We start from the raw sequence: 19,272 nt of genomic DNA, 5'->3' as shown, positions 1-19,272 counted from the left end.
ATTCCTTGTTGTTGTTGCCATTTCATATATTTTGGGGACACGTTTTGAACACTTCTGCCTTCCCCTTTAAGAGTCCCCGGCTGGAATGCTTCCCCACGAGAAGTGACATCCGGTCGTGAGGGACCCCGCCTCTGACTTTCACCAATAGGCTGATCTCTAAACGGGAGGCGCGGCCAGTTTTCAAACAGCGAAAGCCTATTGGTTAAATAACAGTACCCGGTTGACACATGCGTAGTGCCATTCTGTGAAAACTCAAAAACTAAAGAAAAGGAAAATCAAGCTTCCACACTTAAAGCGACAGTACCACATTTTTTTCAGATTTGTCCTTGTTTTTTTACGAGTACAGTTCCTAGATTGCAATTCTAATACAGTAACTTTGAAGAATATATGCAGGTCATGTCAGGTCTACGGAATCAGGGCTCAAAGCCATACGACGCTGTTGTAAGCGACAGAGGTGGTAGTGTAAATGGTGGAGATCCTGCTTGGGCAATGCAACACAATGCTAAAGGTAACTGGTCTCATTATAACAACTCGGAAACTATCAACTGGCCTGCCCATGGAACAACACAGGTAAGATACACGTCTAAAGCTGTGTTTGTTTTGTAAAACTGCGTGTGACGTATTTCAAAAAAAGTTAAACTGGCAACACCAGTCAAGGAAGGGGAAAGAACAGATCCGACTCCACCATACGGGGAAACTAAAGGTGCGTTCACGACACCCAGACTTCCGTCATTCTGCACAGAATCGGAGCAAGTAGCCAATTAATTTTCAGAATCTTTGCAGAATCTGCACAGACTTAGTAAAGTCTGCCTCTCGTGAACGAACCGAAAGTGTTTCAATTTGAGTAACTTACGGTCAATGTAGCTTGTGCTGCTAAGTGCTGTTCTTTTGTCCACGCTTCTGTTAATGTAAATGAACAAGTCTTGATCTTGTGTGTATACTGTTTTGGTGGTGGGCTTGCTGCTGTTACTAACCTATGTTAAAAAAAAATGACATTTAAATGAACATTGCAACATTGTGTTACTTAATTTGTCAGGTCGCAAATATTAACGCTGAAAGAAACTGACAGTAATTCTGCTGTTTAATATATATTAATATTTGGTTGGAAGTACAGGTAACCGGCACAACTAATAACATCACGCCCCGCGGTGTAAAATAAATAAATAAATAAAAAAAGGGGGGATTTAGTTTTGTAAGTGTTGAAATCTATGCAAAGTACAACCCAGTCACGTGACGCTTACGTGATTATTGTACTAGTGTAAATGAAACTTTAATACACTGTGCACATCAATCAAAGGAATATAGTAAGATAACGGCACATTCCACGTCTTCAAGGGTTATCTAATGATGAAAAACAGATGTGCCAAAATAATAATAAACACATCTTAGAAGGTTGGACAGGCCATTTGACTCCAGTTATGCAACATGCAAGAGGATAGGGTGGTTTGGGTAGGGGGTAGGGTGTAGGGAAAGGGAGACAGGTAAAAGTTTCCACTACTGCCCTCGAAAACACAGCTGCACTGTTGAAGCATTTTCAAGTGTTACTGAAAACGAGTACTTGCATGCACTGCCAATGTGATGATACTGTAATACCTGTATAATCTTCCTATTTATTTATTGGATTGATCTATTTAAATTTAGTGCCCCTGAAAGGAACAATGACAACGACATGGTTCCAAAGCAAGTGCATCTCACTGACCTCTCCTGGGCCTTTCAGCCTGGGCCTCACTCAAGCAGAGACCTGTACCATTGTATTCATATTTACACAGTACATATTTCACAGGGGGATCAATGCAGAGCCAGGTCTCAGACCTACAGTCAGACATGTTGTTTTTTTGCAGGAGCCGGTACCATACCCAGGATACCCTTCCAGTTACTGGTACCCACAAGCCCCACCCGCAGGTCCTTACTCAGGCACCTATTCACCAGGATCTGAAGCAAATAACCAACAGGTACTGACTGGGATAGGCTTCTACAGTTACAGACATCCATCTATAAAACAATAGTGCTATAAGAAGTAATACCAAAAGAAAATGTATCAAGAAACGTTTTGACTGTCTTATTGAAGATATTGAAGACATTGGGAAAGACTTTGACAGAATGTTTGTCATTGAATTTGAGATGCTTCAGAATTAATTGTCCCGAGCCAGGGGTGAAATCGCCTGTGAAGGGAATATAGTGCAGGGCTGTAATGATACACTAATGTCACAATATGATAGTATCATGATATGCATGTCGCAATATGATATCACGATACACTGCATCGTGATCCTGATTGGCAACTTGTATGATGCGTAATAAGATCAAATGATCATTTAATAACTATATTGTTAAATGACAAAATTACACCCCTAATAATAATAAGACCAACAATAATTGCCTAGAGGACACGTTTATATATGATTTCATCAATGGTGTTATCCCTCCTTGTGAAAGCCTGCATCAGCATACTATATTGTTCCAAGCAGGCTAACTTACCAGCATCATTGGCTAATAGCAAATATATGATCATTCTGTTTGAAGTGAACAATTCCTTGTCTGCACTTAAACAAGAGGACATTGTTTGTTTGTTTATGTATTGTTCTTACACATTTTCTCCTATCTTTCACAGGGAATGGCAGGCTACCCTAATGGGGCCTACAACCCCACACAGTATCCTGGGTCTCTCCACCCTACAAACCCTTTCTACTGCCAGGCTCAGCAGCCAACCCAGCCACCCTACCCTTCCCAGGCTCACTGTGAGACTGGGCCCCACCCTGTGGCTCCTGGAGTGGGGGGACAGCCAGAGTGCAACCAGTCATATCCTGTTCCGGAAGGGCAAACGGTATGTAATCTATCTATCGTTGTACCTTTGTGACAAGGCCAGGCCTAGCTAGTGTTTGATAGGAGACCTCCAATGAACCACCAGGTTCTGCAGAGTATGAAGTGGTGGTCATGCTTAATTTTGCATACATATTTAGGAGGCAGAGCAGATAGAAGATAAGATCCCCTGGTACCTTTTGTGTAAACCCTGGTGTGTCCTAGCCATATCAGTAATACACCACTCCCTATTTCTCTCTATTACTATCTGGTATCTGGTGTGTGTTCCCTGCTGGCTGTCCGTCTGGGATTGGGAAGCCATTGCAAACTGTGCTCAAAGGAGCTATATTAATAAAAGTGTATTTCCTTAGTGTAAAGGGGAAGTTATTGCTTTCAGTGGCAGCTTCTGAACATGTTTAGTTAATAAGCATGTGGGTAGAGGGCAGGGGTGGAAAAAATATTCAAAAGTATCATGTCTTAACGTACTCAAGTGTCAGAAGTAGCCACCCTTAAATTCTACCCATGGAAATCCACCTGAAAAAAAAACCTGTCCTGCGGAATACAGTATGTATTCGCTTCTGATATTATTTACCTTTTCAACACAGACATGGTACCTGTTCTCTGACGGCACTTTGAATGAACTTTATGAACACAGCAGCATGATTAGCAATAACACATAAAGTAGCCAAACAGTAAATACTGATAATTTAGCTGGCTGTACAAATATTCACTCAAATCGTAAAAAAAAAAAAAAAGTTAAATCAATAAACACTTCACAAAACATAATTTTGTTTAACGTATCCATATTCTAACAGCATCTGAGTAAGCAGACACTGTGCATGCGGCTCTGCTTTACCCAATCAGAATCCTGGCCAGCGCAGGTGTCAGTGTGCTGAAAGAACGACTAACGAGATGCTTCTGGGAAATGTAGTGGAGTAAAAAGTACAATATTTTTTAAACAAACGTACTTGAGTGAAAGTACAGTATCCCAAAAATAAAGTACTTAAATACAGATCCCAAAAACAAATACTTAAGTAGTGTAACAAAGTATTTCTACTTCGTTACTTTTCACCCCTGGCAGAGGTTTTAGAGCACAGCCAATTAATTGTTGGGGTTATAGACCCAGGAAAAAGGTCAAGGCATGGCCAAGAATCATTGAACAGAATTATTTGGGTGATTCTCACCAAATCTTGTCTGTTTGTGTTTTTCATGTGCAAAAATGAAAGACTTTTTCCACCAACAATTTATGTTAAATGCTTTGAACAAAGTCTCAAGTATATTATGCAAGTACATTTTATAATTCAAATACTTTATTTTTGTATTTTTTTTAACATTTTATGTGATTAAGCAAAACATCATTTTTACATTAAAAACATAGAATTATATATTTCTTTGGCAAGTTTGTGATAAAATTACTTATAACAAGTTATTTTCTTAAACATATAGACAATTATTCATGTATTTTTAAATAAATATAAAAAATATCCACACTTTTGTCTCATTACCGTAATATGACACATTTATCAGATGTCTTCTTTTGTTTTACTTACTTGTTTAATTATGGATATTAAAATACACATATATTAATGTAGAGGAAATCATTTGTATAATACATTTTCCTTGCCAATTTCATATTAGTTTTTAAAACATTACCTCTATTTTAAAAATAGTAGCCTGTTGCGGTAATGATATAAATGTGACGGAGGATGAGGTGGTATATTACAGTAATGAGTTCAATATACATTTGACTATTTTAGTAATTTTAATAAATCTCTAAATTATTCAGTGATATTACAATCAAGAGATAAAAACAAGCTGTAATAACAGTATAAAATAAACACATAAAACAACAAATGTACTCAGACTTGGGTTAAAACGCATTTGAAAATACTGTTCAAATACTTTAAAGACTGTTTTCACCGTATTCATCAAAGTGAGACCTAATCATACCTTTAACCAATTACTGTACTATCCATTCAAACTCTCCTGTTCATGATCTTTTCAACCTTTAAAGGTGAGTTCTGAAGAGGTTGACAAGATCATGAACAGGTGAGTTTGAGTTCAAATAGATGGTAATAGGTAGAAGTGTAATGTGAAGATCTTTCCTTGATAAATAGGGGTAAATACAATCTTTAAAGTATTTGAACAGTATTCGCAAATGTATTTACCAAAGTCTGAGTACATTTGTCTTTTAATGTTTATTTTTGATGCTGTTATTATAGCTTGTTTTTTTCTCTTCATTGTCATACAGTATTTGAACGTCTAGTACTAATTAATTTCACTATAACCTATGTGAAAACAACCCCTATTCCTCAAAGCAACAAACATTAATTTAACTGTAAACAAAACTGTTTAAAGACAGAAGTAATGCAGTACAGAGAGCACCAAATCTAACTGTGAGATCTCCTATCCCCATGTTCAATATAATTCCAGATCACTGAGCCTTGTATTAATGTTTAGCCCAAATTTCAGGTAAAACACAGAAGTGCCTGGCTGAAGATGTACCAGGTAAAGGTTCAGGAATTATATCTGTTATGTCCTCTCTATAGTACCAGATTTTATCAACAGGAAATTTTAAACTGGGATTGAAGAATCTGTTATCTCCAGCCCGGCTAATTGCATCAACGTCAGGTGATGGTGGCGTAATATTTAGAATGGCATTTAGATTTTTTTTTTCTTCTCATAATAGTGCGCTGAATTTTCCCTCCATTTCTTCTTCTGCTTTTGATCTTTTATTTGCATTTCTTTGGCTGATTTTAAAAGTGCATTGTGCTTTCTTCTTTGGTTTCTAAAAAGAGTTTTTAAAAAATAAATAGAAATGTTAGACTGCATTGTTTTTTTTGTTGTTGTTAACATTTTAGATAAGGGAGTGCAAATAACATTTATAAATGCGTTATACATGGAATATTATAAAGTATTAGTAACATGCCATAAACCCGGCATTGACTGACCTTTACTATAGATTTATGGCATGTTATTAACAAAACCCTAACGGCCTCTGATGTTGGAAAGGGTCATTCTCGAGTTCTGTGTACCAATAGGCACTGTAACATTTGATCAAGAGTATCTATATTATTAAACAAATATATATTGTTCTAAAATATTGTATGTGTTTTGGACATTGCATACACACAAAAACATAAACTGTAAATTTCGACCATGTGTTCCTACTTTTGGTACAAAGAACTGGAGAATGATCCATATACAGTGCCATGAAAAAGTATTTGCCCCTGTCTGATTATCTGCATTTTTTTGACACTGAATTATCAGATCTTCAACCAAAACCTAATATTAGATAAAAGGGACCCTGCGTGAACAAATAACACAAAAAATGTATACATATTTAATTTATTTATTAAAGGAAGTTATGCAACACCCAATGCCCCCGGGGAAAAAAAGTAATCTCCCCCTTAGACTCAATAACTGGTTACGCCACCTTTAGCAGCAATAACTGCAACCAAACGCTTCCTGTAGTTATTGATTAGTCTCTCACAGCGCCGTGGAGGAATTTTGGCCCACTCCTCCATGCAGAACTGCTTCAACTCAGGTGACATTTGTGGGTTTTCGAGCATGAACTGCTTGTTTCAGGTCCTGCCACAACATCTCAATGGGGTTTAGGTCTGGACTTTGACTAGGCCATTCCAAAACTTTAAATTAACCATTCTGATGTAGACTTGCTTGTGTGTTTCGGATCATTGTCTTGCTGCATGACCCAGCTGCGCTTCAGCTTCAGCTCACGGACAGATGGCCTGACATTCTCCTGTAGAATTCTCTGATACAGAGCAGAATTCATGGTTCCTTCAATGATGGCAAGGCGTCCAGGTCCTGATGCAGCAAAGCATCCCCAAACCATGACACAACCGCCACCATGCTTGACCGTTGGTATGAGGTTCTTACTGTGGAATGCAGTGTTTGGTTTTTGCCAGACATAACGGGGCCCATGTCGGCCAAAAAGTTCCACTTTTGACTCATCTGTCCATAGAACATTGTTCCAGAATTCTTGAGGATCATCCAGGTGCTTTTTGCCAAACTTGAGACGAGTATTCATGTTCTTCTTAGTGAGCAATGGTTTCCGCCTTGCTACTCTGCCATGAATCCCATTTTTGCCCAGTGTCTTTCTGATGGTGGAGTCATGAACACTGACCTTAGCCGAGGCGAGAGATGCCTGCAGATCCCTGGATGTTGTTCTAGGGTTCTTTGTGACTTCCTGGACGATTTTACACCTTGCTCTTGGAGAGATTTTGGCAGGACGGCCACTCTTGGGAAGATTCACTTCTGTCCCAAACTTTCTCCACTTGGACAATATGGCTCTGACTGTGGTTCGGTGGAGCCCCAGAGCCTTAGAAATGGCTTTGTAACCCCTTCCAGACTCATAGGCATCAACAACTTGGTCTTCAGGAATTTCTTTTGTTCGTGGCATGATGTGCCTCTAGAACCTGTGTGCTGACAACTTCACTCTGTAATGTCCAAAGATAGTCAGATTTATATTGGGCAGGGCTGGCCCAACTCAGGCCTGGTTGTTAACCAAAGTACTCAAACAGCTGACCCTAATTATCCCTTTTAATTGGGTTGAGTTAACTGGGGGGGGGGGGCAATAACTTTTTCACACCTGAAGATTGCATGTTTGATTACCTTGCACACCAAACAAATGAAAGAAGCACCAAACTTTGGTGTCATTTATTCTCTCAGACTCTCTCTATATACTACTACAATCCACAAAAAAATCGGACCAAATACAATGTGAAAAATGTGCAAAAATGCAGAAAATCAGACAGGGGGCAAATACTTTTTCACGGCACTGTATATTATATATAGAGACTGATATGAAAATCTTTATCTTTAAATTGAAAATGTCTTCCTTTCTGAAACTACCTTTCTCTTTCCTTTATTCTGTATTCCTCTAAAAGCTCAGCACTACTGTAGATCTTTCCTCTGTGCTTCTGTACCCTTGCTCGTGAAGCTGCTCTCTTTCTTACACTGCCAATCTAAACAAAACAATGTTTTTAATGCCTAAATTTAAAAAAAGCTAAAAAAATAAATAATTCACCAATAATCTATGATGCGATGTATATATAATACTATAAATACAACTGTTTTGTATAATATGCCTTATAGTTACCATTACTGTAATTCCACCTCTCATTACTGTAACAGGTCTCATAACTGACATGGTAATGAGAAATGAGTGTAACGGTAATGAGAAGGCCTACCTTAATTCTGTAAATAAAATGTGTCAGCCACTTTGACTTAGAGAAACTTTTACTTTTAAACCTCAGGCATTTTTATGGCTCTCTTATACCCTGTTATTTTTTTCTTAAATCTAATTAATTTCTTATATTTTACAAATTACGGTAATGAGATTCAAAACTGTAAAACATAGGATATACCAAGGTAAACTGTGAATTTAAAAGAAAAAGACAGAGCACCTTGCTGGTGCTTCATGGGTAAATGGGTAAATAACACTTTATTTAAATACTTCCTGGATTCTCTGGAGAAACTTGAACAATTGTTACGCTAACGAGACAAATTGCTTCGGACACGTAGTTTTTCTCCAAAAGAAATTTTAAGGTGTACTTTTTCAACCCAAAGATTATAGTAAATTATGAACAATTCTGAACAAGATACATATTTATGTCAATGACATTTCTTATTTTTATCATGAACAAATGCTTAAGAAAGATAAAAAAAAAAACTTTGGACGCATTACGGTAATGAGATTTAAAGTGGAAAAAGTGTTAATGTGAAAAATGAGAAAAAACAATACCTTTTTATTTACTAATAGCAAAGAATTGTCCTTCTCCTTTGCAATGATTATATTTTTTTGCTACAAATATGCATTCTTAAAAAGATCTCCACCACGGACATGGTTTTACAGCCAGTTGGTGAGAATCACCCATTTATCAATATTCCAGATCCAGCAGCATAGTACACTTTAGTCAGTAGGTGGCACTGTGATATTGAATGCTGAATGCAAAGCAGATAATCACAAAACCTTTCTAGTTTCCTATGTTATTGTCCACACCACACAGAGTGAATTACCAGGTTGGTATAGAAGGAGAGTAGTATTGTAATTACATTTTGGGTTTTACTTTCATTTGACGCTACATTTTAAATATCTTTTTATTTTTTTAAACAGTCTCTAGGCTATCCTTACCAGCAGTATGGCCAAAGGGTGGATGATGTCTCCCAAAACCCTCCTTACCTGACTCAGCCTTCGTCGTGCTCTGGGCCCCAGCTTGAGGCCTGGCCCCAAGCACCTGGTTATGGGCTTCCACAGCAACAGTGGCGGGCAAGGCAGCAAAGACCAGCTGCTTCGTACGAGAACTCCTTCATGAGCTCACAGCACCAGGCCTGGCCTAGTGCGGGTCCCTCAGCACTAACTTGCGATCCAAAGGTAAGTGCTTGGTGGATGGACATAGCTCTGTACACAGGGTAGGTTTGGGGTGAACTTAACTTTGTTAAATTAAGCAGTGGGAAATATCCTAGTCTTTTCAATTCATCTAACACTGAAGGATCTAAATTATGGCTACAGAGTTTTTATGTGGTGAGCAGAAATAGTACAATATGGTACTTAAGTCTGTTTTAGGTTTAAATGGTAGTTGTAGAGAACAGCATATTGTAGCATGTATCTGTCCAAATACAAGTTACTCTCAGTCATAGCTGCTGCTTAAGTAGATGAGAGAGACAGAAACTTGTGGCACTATGAAGTTCAAAGGGCAAACCAGATTTTCTCTGAAGGCAGTTCGGCAAAAATGACTTTAGGATCGATCCTCAAGTTGTCAAATGATAAATGTGGATACAAATAGCAGAACTACTGCAGTTGTGACATTTGCAATAAGAAGTAGTAGAGGTGCAATCAGCAACCAGTTTCCTATCAAAACGGACACTTAATAAATAATCAACGGTAATTGACGTAATGAGAACACTTTAGTATTCAAAAGCAAATGCATGGCCTCTTCACAAAATACAACTGAAAACAAGTATAGGAATAGTATTATTAATACAGTATATGTACTTTGAATACTTATTAAAAAGCAATAAACATTTTTCATTGAGGTGAAATAAAAGATGTCAAGATCAATAATGGATGAATTGTTGCATCTTTTTTTTAACAGGTCCCTCAGTATTCAGGGTACCCCCACCCAGGCCAGTCTTCATCCCAAATTGGCCCTCAAACAAGACCACCAAACCCTGGTTCTGGACAGCGGGGTGAATACAGCTCCCCTCCCCAGCTCTACACCCAGGAAGGGAGGAAACCAGAACCCTACCCAGCCCAGAAATCCACAGAGGAAGAGCCACCCCCTCCGCAAGGACCCCAGCTGAGTGATAACCCTAACCTGGCTCGGATACAGCAGGTCACAGAGCACGTCCGGCTGCTGGAGGAGGATGTGAACGAGTTCGTGGGCCGCAAAGCAGACAGGGACTACCGCTGCCTGGAGGAGCTGCTGACCAAGGAGCTACTAGAGCTGGACTCGATTGAAACTAGGGGCCAGGAGTCTGTGAGGCAGGCCAGGAAGGAGGCTGTACAGAAGGTCCAAGGAGTCCTGGACAGGCTGGAGAGGAAGGCCTTCTGAGGTGGACAGGCCCACCAGACTCACTGCTGTCATGACAGTTCAAATAATTCCACTGATTTTACAGTCCAGTACAATACCAGTCCACCAAACAGAGATCTCAAAAACAGTGATAATTGACCTGTGTCCGAGCAGGCTGAAAGTTTTCTTGACATGCATTGCTATGAGGTTTGGTTGTTACGGGATGCTTGTTAGGTTTGAATCAGGATCATTTTGATGAGGATGCTTTAATGAGCTTTCTTTTCTAAAAGGAACCTATCTGATAATATTCTGAAACTAGTATAACCAGATTTCTGGAATTTCACAGCCTTGCATATATTCCTATGTGCACGCAAGTTATTTATGTACATTTTTTTTTAAATGTTACCACCTTACGTATTTACCTTTCTAACATATGCAGTTTAGTTTTCCTTTTAGACACAAATCTATTAAATTGATCTTGACACTGTTTAAATCATTAAAAGACGGGGGACTTCGTGAAAATCAGCTTCTATAACAGTTTTGTAGTGCATTTTTGTGTATTTGGAATTCTTAATATTTTATATTTAAAATGTGGCAGCATTGTTTAATTGAACATCCCACCAAATGTTAGCTCAGTAAATCAGTCCCTTCCTGCTCCTCTCTCTCCCCCTTGTATTTTGAAATAAAACTGAACAGCATTCACTCATCACTTTTTTTTTGTACTCACTTTTGATTTATACACATACATGTAAATGTAATATGGTGAACATATGTAATGTTTTTTTTTGCTTCTTTTTTAAGTGAAAGAAGCAATGAAATATCTGAAATCGTGACTGATGTGTGTTTGTCAGAGTTTGTGATGGAGTTTACTGTATCACCCCTGATTCTTAAAAGTACAATTTTTTTTCATAAACGCACTGCCAGTCTTCCAAAAACCAAAAATGATGAGTTCTTGAATTAAGTGTTTTTTGTAACCCTGGCAGTTTTATTATCCGTTCACAAAAATAAAACCTTTTGAAATATTGGGTCAGTTTATCAAGTTGCATTAAAGGAGTGTGAAACACGGTTTTAAAATCTTTGTTATTTCTTATTAGTAATAACAATATTATCACTGCCCTCCCCCCTCCCCTCTCCCCCCTCCACTCCATTTGCCTTTTGAATAATTTTTGGTTCTTAGCTTCTGTTACATACTTCAATTTGGAATATGTTTCCAATAAATGAATAAAAAAGAATGCTACTCAGGCTGTGCAAGAGGCCGAACTTTGCTGGGGACCCCGAGGGGGGCGTCACATTAGCTCTCGACACTCCCGGTGTGGGGGATGGGAAACCGGCAGGGATTGCTTCTCCTCATCATGCAACAGGAACCCTACTGGCCAGACACCGAGCACATTCAGAGTGGATAAGAGGCAGGGCAGGTCTTTGTTCTCCGGCATCGGTAGCCTGCCCACCTCTGCTCTGGATTACTCGGTGTAAAAGCGATTCTGGCTTTAGGGTGTGTGAGATCGGAGGATGCTCACACACCCTCAGAACTTCTGTGCTGTGTGGGGGCTCACTGCGGTGAGTAGAAAAAACATAATTGGACATTCCAAATTGGGGGGAAAATAATAGTCGTATTTAAATGCAATTGTCCACTGGTAAATTCTTACCTTACAGCTGCCCCTTTATTTTGACAATTGCCATATCAAAAATTGCATTTTTTTGACATTTTTCATTCTTAGCCCCAAAGTAAATATTTTGGAAAGTTTTCAAAACATTTTTTGCTTTATTTTTACACACACGTTGATGTTGTTTATATGATAAACGCGTATACCTGCTTCAGGTACTGTATTTAATTTTTTTCAAGGTTAAACGATGGCCCGTGTTACACAGAACACTCAATTAAATGTCAAATATGTATTTAGTTGGTTTTGTGGATTTGCTATATTTTAATACTGCACATAATGATATGGTTTTGAAAATGCTACTTACCATAATTTTTGCATTTTTTTTGTCATAGAAAAGACACATTTCACATTTTTTAACGTTTCCATAGTCGTCTATTTTTTTTTAATCAATGCGGTTTTCGTTTCACAAATCTACTGCACTTCGTCTATAAACTGTATTGCAGTACGCACAAGTTCAAATTTCTCCCATTCACTTGCTAGATCACTCCATATCCCCAAACATCAGACAGATATTTTGTCTAGCAAATAGATAAGTTAACAGCAGATGAATTTCACAGTATTTTTAAGCACAAATATAATAGCGTACATTTCAACAGTCACTGCCAAAGCTGATTACTTATTCTTCCTGAAGTAATGGTGGGGTTTAACAGGGATTCTATTTGCGCCGGGCCACGTTGTTAACAAGCCTGATGACTTTGTCGTCCAGGCTTTACTGTAACCAGGGAGGGTGTGAGCGCATTCCACGGGACTGGAGAATAAAAGCACGGGAGTTTAATTATGAAAATGCAAGTGTAAACAAACAAGTAACAAAGATTAGCCTGTCGTCAGACAAGTCATGGTAATACAAAATGCATTAATTTACTACGTACTGGTATTGCGTCTGGTCTGGGAAGGGGGACACACGGGGCGTGTTAAGAGAAATTCAGCGGGACATTTTTTTATTTCAGGGGGGCATTGGCGCAATGGCGTGGCCTAGCGCAAACACTGGCACAACATCCCATAGCCCTCTACATCCGTGTCAAATTCTGTGCATTTTGGTGCAGCCGATAAGAAGTTATAGGCAGTTTTATAGCCAGTTGCGTATGTTGATGATGTCATGCATCACGTTTGACCTTTAGGAGAGGTCAGAGGTCGCGGGCGAAGACATTTTTTCATAGAGCACATATGACTTCAGATGTAACTTAAAAAAAGGATGGTGAGTAAGTAGATTCAAGAAAATGCACAGAGTCCTTTTCTTCACTCAGTTGTTAGGTTTATTGAAATATGCAGGGAGTCTGGTCCCAGGTACAGGACAAACAGAATACTCGTTCTTACAATTGTTGCATGACATTAAATACCCTTCTGTATAGATGGTCCACCTCCTCTTTCTCTAACACTTAACCAATAGAAAAGGTACAACACATTATCCTGTTAATTTAGTGTGAGTGTGTGTGTGTGTATAGTCTAGTGTGACGACCTCTGAACTCAGTGCATTCTTCAGACCCCTGGTGCCAGAAAGGTCCATACATCTGGTTTTTGTCATCTTCCTTGTTCCTATCTCTCCGTTTTGCCTGAGACCCTTTGATCCCAGTGGCATTATCTCTTTGGATCTCTCTGAAGTCTTAGAGCCTGGCCCCTTCTGGTCCCCCTGAAGACTAGCTTTATGACCCCCTCATAAACCAGCTGTATATTCTAAGCAAAAACCTGTTTAATTAGTTTTATACCCCAGTGGACTCCCCGAAGGGCAAGCTTCTTTCATGTCAGGGCTGGAGGTCAAAGGACTTGTTTGTACAGCCGTGTGCTGCTGGCCAGCCATTTGCTTTGACACAAAAGAATCCTTTTCAGTTGTCATAACTTCAGGGTAACTTCTCTACCATATTGCCTTCAATTTACTTCTAATGTGCAGTTGTTTAAGTATAGTTAAATATACGTTAACTTGGTGTTTTTCTCAGCTCTCTGCTACCATCCATTGCTCAATGAAGCTGCTATTATTTCTTGCTTGCTCGGAGTCAATGCAGTGCAAGTATCTATATACCCAGAGTATATAGCCAGCCTTCATCTATTACAGCAGTGCTTGCATTTTTGGAACTAACAGTTTTTTCTATCCAATGTTAAATCACTTTTCAGAAAAAAACATGAATACAGCCGTCATTCCTCATGCGTAGCAAACTGCTATTCAATACTTGTTCCATGTTTTCCAACAACTTCTGTACATGTTCCATTATAAGTATGACCCTTTCGGCACGCCCTAGGAGTTAAATTTCAATGTAAATTCCAATATGGCCGCCGCACCGTGTGAGCAATCTCTTTCAAACTTCAGCAGTTATTACTTTCCAATGGTCTGTACAATTGTGTTGACATTGAAGAGCATAAGTGCAATGGTGTTCTTGTTATGGGTTGCAAAAGCTTTTTTCCGTTTATCAATATGGCCGCCAAACCATGTGACCAAAATGTGTCATTTTCATATCACTAGTACTTCACGTGAGTCTCTATGGTCATGTAAAGTTTCATGACTGTAGTGTATTGCACCTTGGATTTATGCACGAATGTACGAAAATAGAGCCATCGTGAAACGGTTATTTGTGCGCCGCGGCCATGTTTTCTAATGAAAAAGCGTGGATTTTACAAACAGTAGAATGGACCTGGTCATGAACATGCGTGCCAATTTAGGTGTCGATTGGCGTTGCTGTTTAAGACAAGACGATTGTTGAATATTTGGCGCCAATCCAGCGTAGCGGGCAAAGTAATTGTTCAATCGACCTCGATTGAACATATGTGTTTTTATAGGCCATTGCTGCACTATCTGCTGCCATTGTCATAGTATCACCTTAAGTTGTTTTTAACGGCAAGAGTTTTGAAAAATTCCCAAAATTTCCACGAGATCCAAGATGGCGGTCGAACCATGTGACTTTTTCATTTGGGGACTCCAGTCTGGTTGTCCAGCCATAGGCATCTACTTACGTATGCGTTTTCATAACTCTGCGATGTGGTTTGGGAATAATAATAATAATAATAATAATAATAATAATAATAATCCTAACAAAAACAATAGGCTTCCCCAGCCTATGGCTTGGAAATATATATATATATATATATATATATATATATATATATATATATATATATATATATATATATACAGTACTTTTTTTTATATATATATATATATTGAAATTTCTGCCTGGGAGAGACCTTGCTGATGCAGTATAACTACTTTGTGTCTTGTTGCTGTGCTCAGTCTTGCCATGGTGTATGACTTTTGACAGTAAACTGTCTTCAGGAACCTCACCTTGTTAGCTGAGTTTGGCTGTTCCTCACCTAGGTGTAGCGTTGTGCAGAGATGCCATCGGTACTGGTTGTGCCATTTGGTACTACTCGCATGTATTTGTAAATAATGCGTGCTAAGTAAGTCATTCTGTAGGTTTGCAATTACTAAAACGGTTTACTTGGTTTCTTTGCGCTTATTAATAGTTTCTGAGATGTGCTGAGAATACCTCGTTTCCAGCTAATCATATGGCTGCTTTCGTTTTCACTGCATTTTCTCAGGTACAGCTAAACAAAGACAACAAGCAGAAAAAACGTAACAAGCAGACAAAACAGACTTTTTAAAACAACCTTAAGTGACAAATTAAGCAACATTTTTAAGTTCTGTGAATCTTTAAAATTATGTCGACACGCTAATGCAAATTAACGTGCAATTTCCATATTTTGCTGCCTTTAAAATCTTATACACGGGAGAAAAGTGAACGGCAAACCTTAAATGAAAAAGAAAAAAAAGTTTTTGTATTTCTTTACATTTCTAATTCGTGAAGTTTTAAACCACAGATACCTTCAAAATATTAATACATTAAAACATCATACATGCCACTGATTTGCTAGGTCATTGTAGTGTGACAAAAAAATCATGAAGTCGGTATTTGTTTGACACCGTTGCCATAGTAAACAAATGCAGGGCGTTGATAAAAGTATGAATTCACAGTGTGAAATACTCTAAGGAAAATAAAGCCTATTTTTTCACGGTAAATTGAAAGAAGCTGAAAGCAAATTATATTTTTTCCTTACGAAATCTGCTCTCGATTTGTCAATGCCCGCCGCCATGGCTACACTCCCAACCACTATCTCTCCCATATAAACCATTTAAAATGTTTGAAGTAGACAACAAATACATGTACATATATTCACAGTGAATGCACTTTAAAAAGTCAAACATGAAGCGTCACCAAACCAGCGAGAACACAGTATTACACTTTAAGCAATTATTAAATACAAGAAAGTCAGTCAATTACCTACCATTGCCTAGTCAGTATCCTCTCGTCGCTCCATACACAGGATAAAGGCAAGCGTCGGGGCTTGCAGTTATCATGACACTCCAGAAAATCGTACAAATCTCTTCAAACGACAGCAATTTAAGCTATTTGTCAGCATTCAGCCAGCTGTCTGAATCCTGTTCACTCCAGCCTTTCTACTAAACTCTTAAAAGTGTGTGCATAATTGTTTTGCCATGTTGAGCGCCGCACTACTTATAACTTACTTTAAAATACACCTTAAAATAAACAGATTCGCACCAACTGCCTCGCAAGCTGTCAGTCAAACGTGACTTGCACATAATTGGTTGGGTGAGAGGAAGATCCCACCTAAATTTTGTATCACAGTGACTGTTTTGCTTGATCGGCTAAAGCCTGCGGCATTTTAAAAAAATAGCTTATTTGACCTAAACTTAGACACCCGCCTTCGGGGCGCACAGTTAACGTTATTTTTTTTATTTTGTTTATATAAATGTACTTAAACTTGGCATTCATATAAATAAGCGGCCCACCCAGGCTATGCCACTGCTCTGGGCGTTAATGGTAACCACATTTGACAACAATTAAAATAAAAATAAAAAAATGAAAATGCGTCTTGAATGATCTTTAGTTAAGGGTGTCAAGAATTGTGTCTGCAACTGTATGTGTAATCATGACAACCTGATTGTGATCCATGATTTCCATTACATGAGAGTAGATATTAAAACTTCATGCTGATTTGAACTCGGCTCTCGCCAAGATAAGCACCAACTAAGACGTAGCTTTACAGTAAACTAATGTGATCCATATGTGTCTCCTTCCATTTACGTTTCCTTCCATATGATGATGTAGATATCCTTCTGTCTGGTGTTAATGGCTGAAGTGTAATGCTGGCTCCAGGGATCAGCTTATTTTGCCTCCCCAGCGCATCAGCATGACAACCGTCTGGATTGAGCTAAGTAGGGTACATCTCTGGGGTCTTCAAATGGGCACCTTCCATCCTCAGTGTTTCGTCGACTAGCCCACGACACCTCAAGAGGGCTCGACGGTGATTCTGGCGTCCCAGCATCACCCCCCTCCGTCCCCCACTCAACTCAGCCCAGCTTACTTACCTGTACATCAGCATTTCTTTCTTTCTATTGTGCTTGAGATCCCCAACCAGAATCTTTCCGTCTCAACCACAGCCAGCTGCTGCTCCTCTCTGCTGCTTCAGATAAGTTCTTCACTGTGCGACGCAACTCTTGGCCACTGAATCCAACGTCTCTGAGAAACCGGGTTGTAGAGTGTGCCACAAATCCTCGACAACCCACTTCCACTGAGTAAACCCGGACTCTCCATCCTCGCTGTTCCACTTCAGTGGCTTGTTGAGCATACCGCAGTTTCTTCCTCTCATACGCCTCATCTACAGCATCCTCCCATGGCACTGTTAGCTCTACCAGGTGAACAAGGCGTGCTGATCCAGACCACAAGACAATACCTGGTCGAAGGTTAGTGGTGGCAATCTCAGGTGGAAAAATAAGCCGTTGACCAACATCTGCCAGCATTTTCCAATCTCTAGCAGCTTCCAGTTGTCCTGGGCGAGGATTGGTTTTAACACCTTTTCTTGGTGATTGCTCTCCTGGGTGGAGGAATGTTGTCTTTTGTGTGTAATGTTTTGATGGAACAGGTGGCAACTAATTGGTCATGTTATTCTTGTCTTCCAGTGCTAAGGCCAAACATCGCAGCACCTGTCATTGCGCCAAGTAAACCGTCCTTGGCTAAGAGCCACCTTACATCCTGTCAAAATGTGCCTTAATGTTGCAGGTGATGAACACAAAGGACATGAGGGATCCTCTCCTACCCAGAGGTTTAGGTTCTGTGGTGATGGGAGAACATCATATGTTGACCTGATGAGGAAACTGATCCTGCTCTGTTCCATTGACCATAGGTCTTGCCAGCTAATCTTGCATTGTTCCACACTCTCCCATCTCATCCATTCTCCCTGCTTGCCCTGGGAAATGGCCTTTATACACCTCATCCTCTCCTCCTGCTTTTGCACCAGGTTGACTACCAACTTCCTCCTTTGAGCTGGGGCTGCCTTGTGCCATGTAGGAGGAGCTGAACTGAGACCAAGACCCCCTCTTCCATACTGAACTTGCCCCATGATATCACCAATTCGAAGGGCAGCCTTTGCATCTTCCACAGCTTTCTTTGCCGCCCACTTTCTTCCAGTTTTCAACACATGTGCTGCCTCCCTTACGCATTTGTCGCATGACTCTACTAATGTAATTTCCAGTCTGACCTTGGCGCACTTAATCTCCTCGGTTAGAGCAGAGACTAGTAGCTGCAGTATTCATTTACCATAAAGTCCCACTCTGTTGAGGCAGCGTGGAACTCCCAACCATTTCCTGATGTATGAACTGATTAAAGCTTCCAGCTTCTCTACTGTTGTCAAAGAAACCTCATACACAGTCAGTGGCCACAGCAACCTCGGCAGTAGACCAAACTGAAAGCACCAGAGTTTTAGTTTACCTGGTAGAGCTCAGCTGTCTATGCTCTTCAACCCTTCCACTGCTTGTTGTCTAACTTCTCCCACACGAACTGTGTCCTTTAGATCCCCGTCGTACCATCTCCCAAGACTCTTCACTGGCTTCTCAGACACTGTTGGTATTGCCTCACCATTAATGAAGAATGTTTTATCTACTACTTTGCCTTTAATTAAAGAGATGCTCCTTGATTTAGTGGGCTTGAATTGCATTCGTGCCCATTCAATGTTATTGGTTAATTTGCCCAATAACCGATTAGTGCAGGCTACTGCTGTAGTCATGGTTGTCATGTCATCCATGTATGCTCGAATTGGTGGTAGTCGCATTCCAGAAGCCAAGCGCTCTCCTCCTACTACCCATTTTGATGCCCTATAAGTATAGCAAGACTATAAACATCAACATGACTACCCACAAATATGTGTAGAAATTATTACCAGACTATACTTCTAACTTATTGTTTGTTATAAACATTTTTTTATTTGAAAAGTTA

At 39.5% G+C, this 19,272-nt stretch overlaps 1 protein-coding gene across 1 annotated transcript; it reads left to right on the top strand.

Moving 5' to 3' along the window:
• The first annotated feature begins 222 nt into the window (after positions 1-222).
• LOC117966443 (BAG family molecular chaperone regulator 4-like) lies at positions 223-11,397 on the top strand. Its single transcript, XM_034912464.2, has 5 exons — positions 223-570; positions 1,842-1,952; positions 2,612-2,824; positions 8,936-9,193; positions 9,915-11,397. Exons 1-5 carry the CDS (start codon positions 388-390, stop codon positions 10,371-10,373), a joined length of 1,224 nt encoding a protein of 407 aa, XP_034768355.2. The 5' UTR covers positions 223-387; the 3' UTR covers positions 10,374-11,397.
• The last annotated feature ends 7,875 nt before the right edge of the window (positions 11,398-19,272 follow it).

The sequence above is a fragment of the Acipenser ruthenus genome, chromosome 37, assembly GCF_902713425.1.
Source record: "Acipenser ruthenus chromosome 37, fAciRut3.2 maternal haplotype, whole genome shotgun sequence".
In the NCBI taxonomy this organism is placed as follows: domain Eukaryota; kingdom Metazoa; phylum Chordata; class Actinopteri; order Acipenseriformes; family Acipenseridae; genus Acipenser; species Acipenser ruthenus.
Note: the sequence above shows the minus strand (reverse complement) of the source record. Positions and strands in the feature narration are given on the sequence as shown.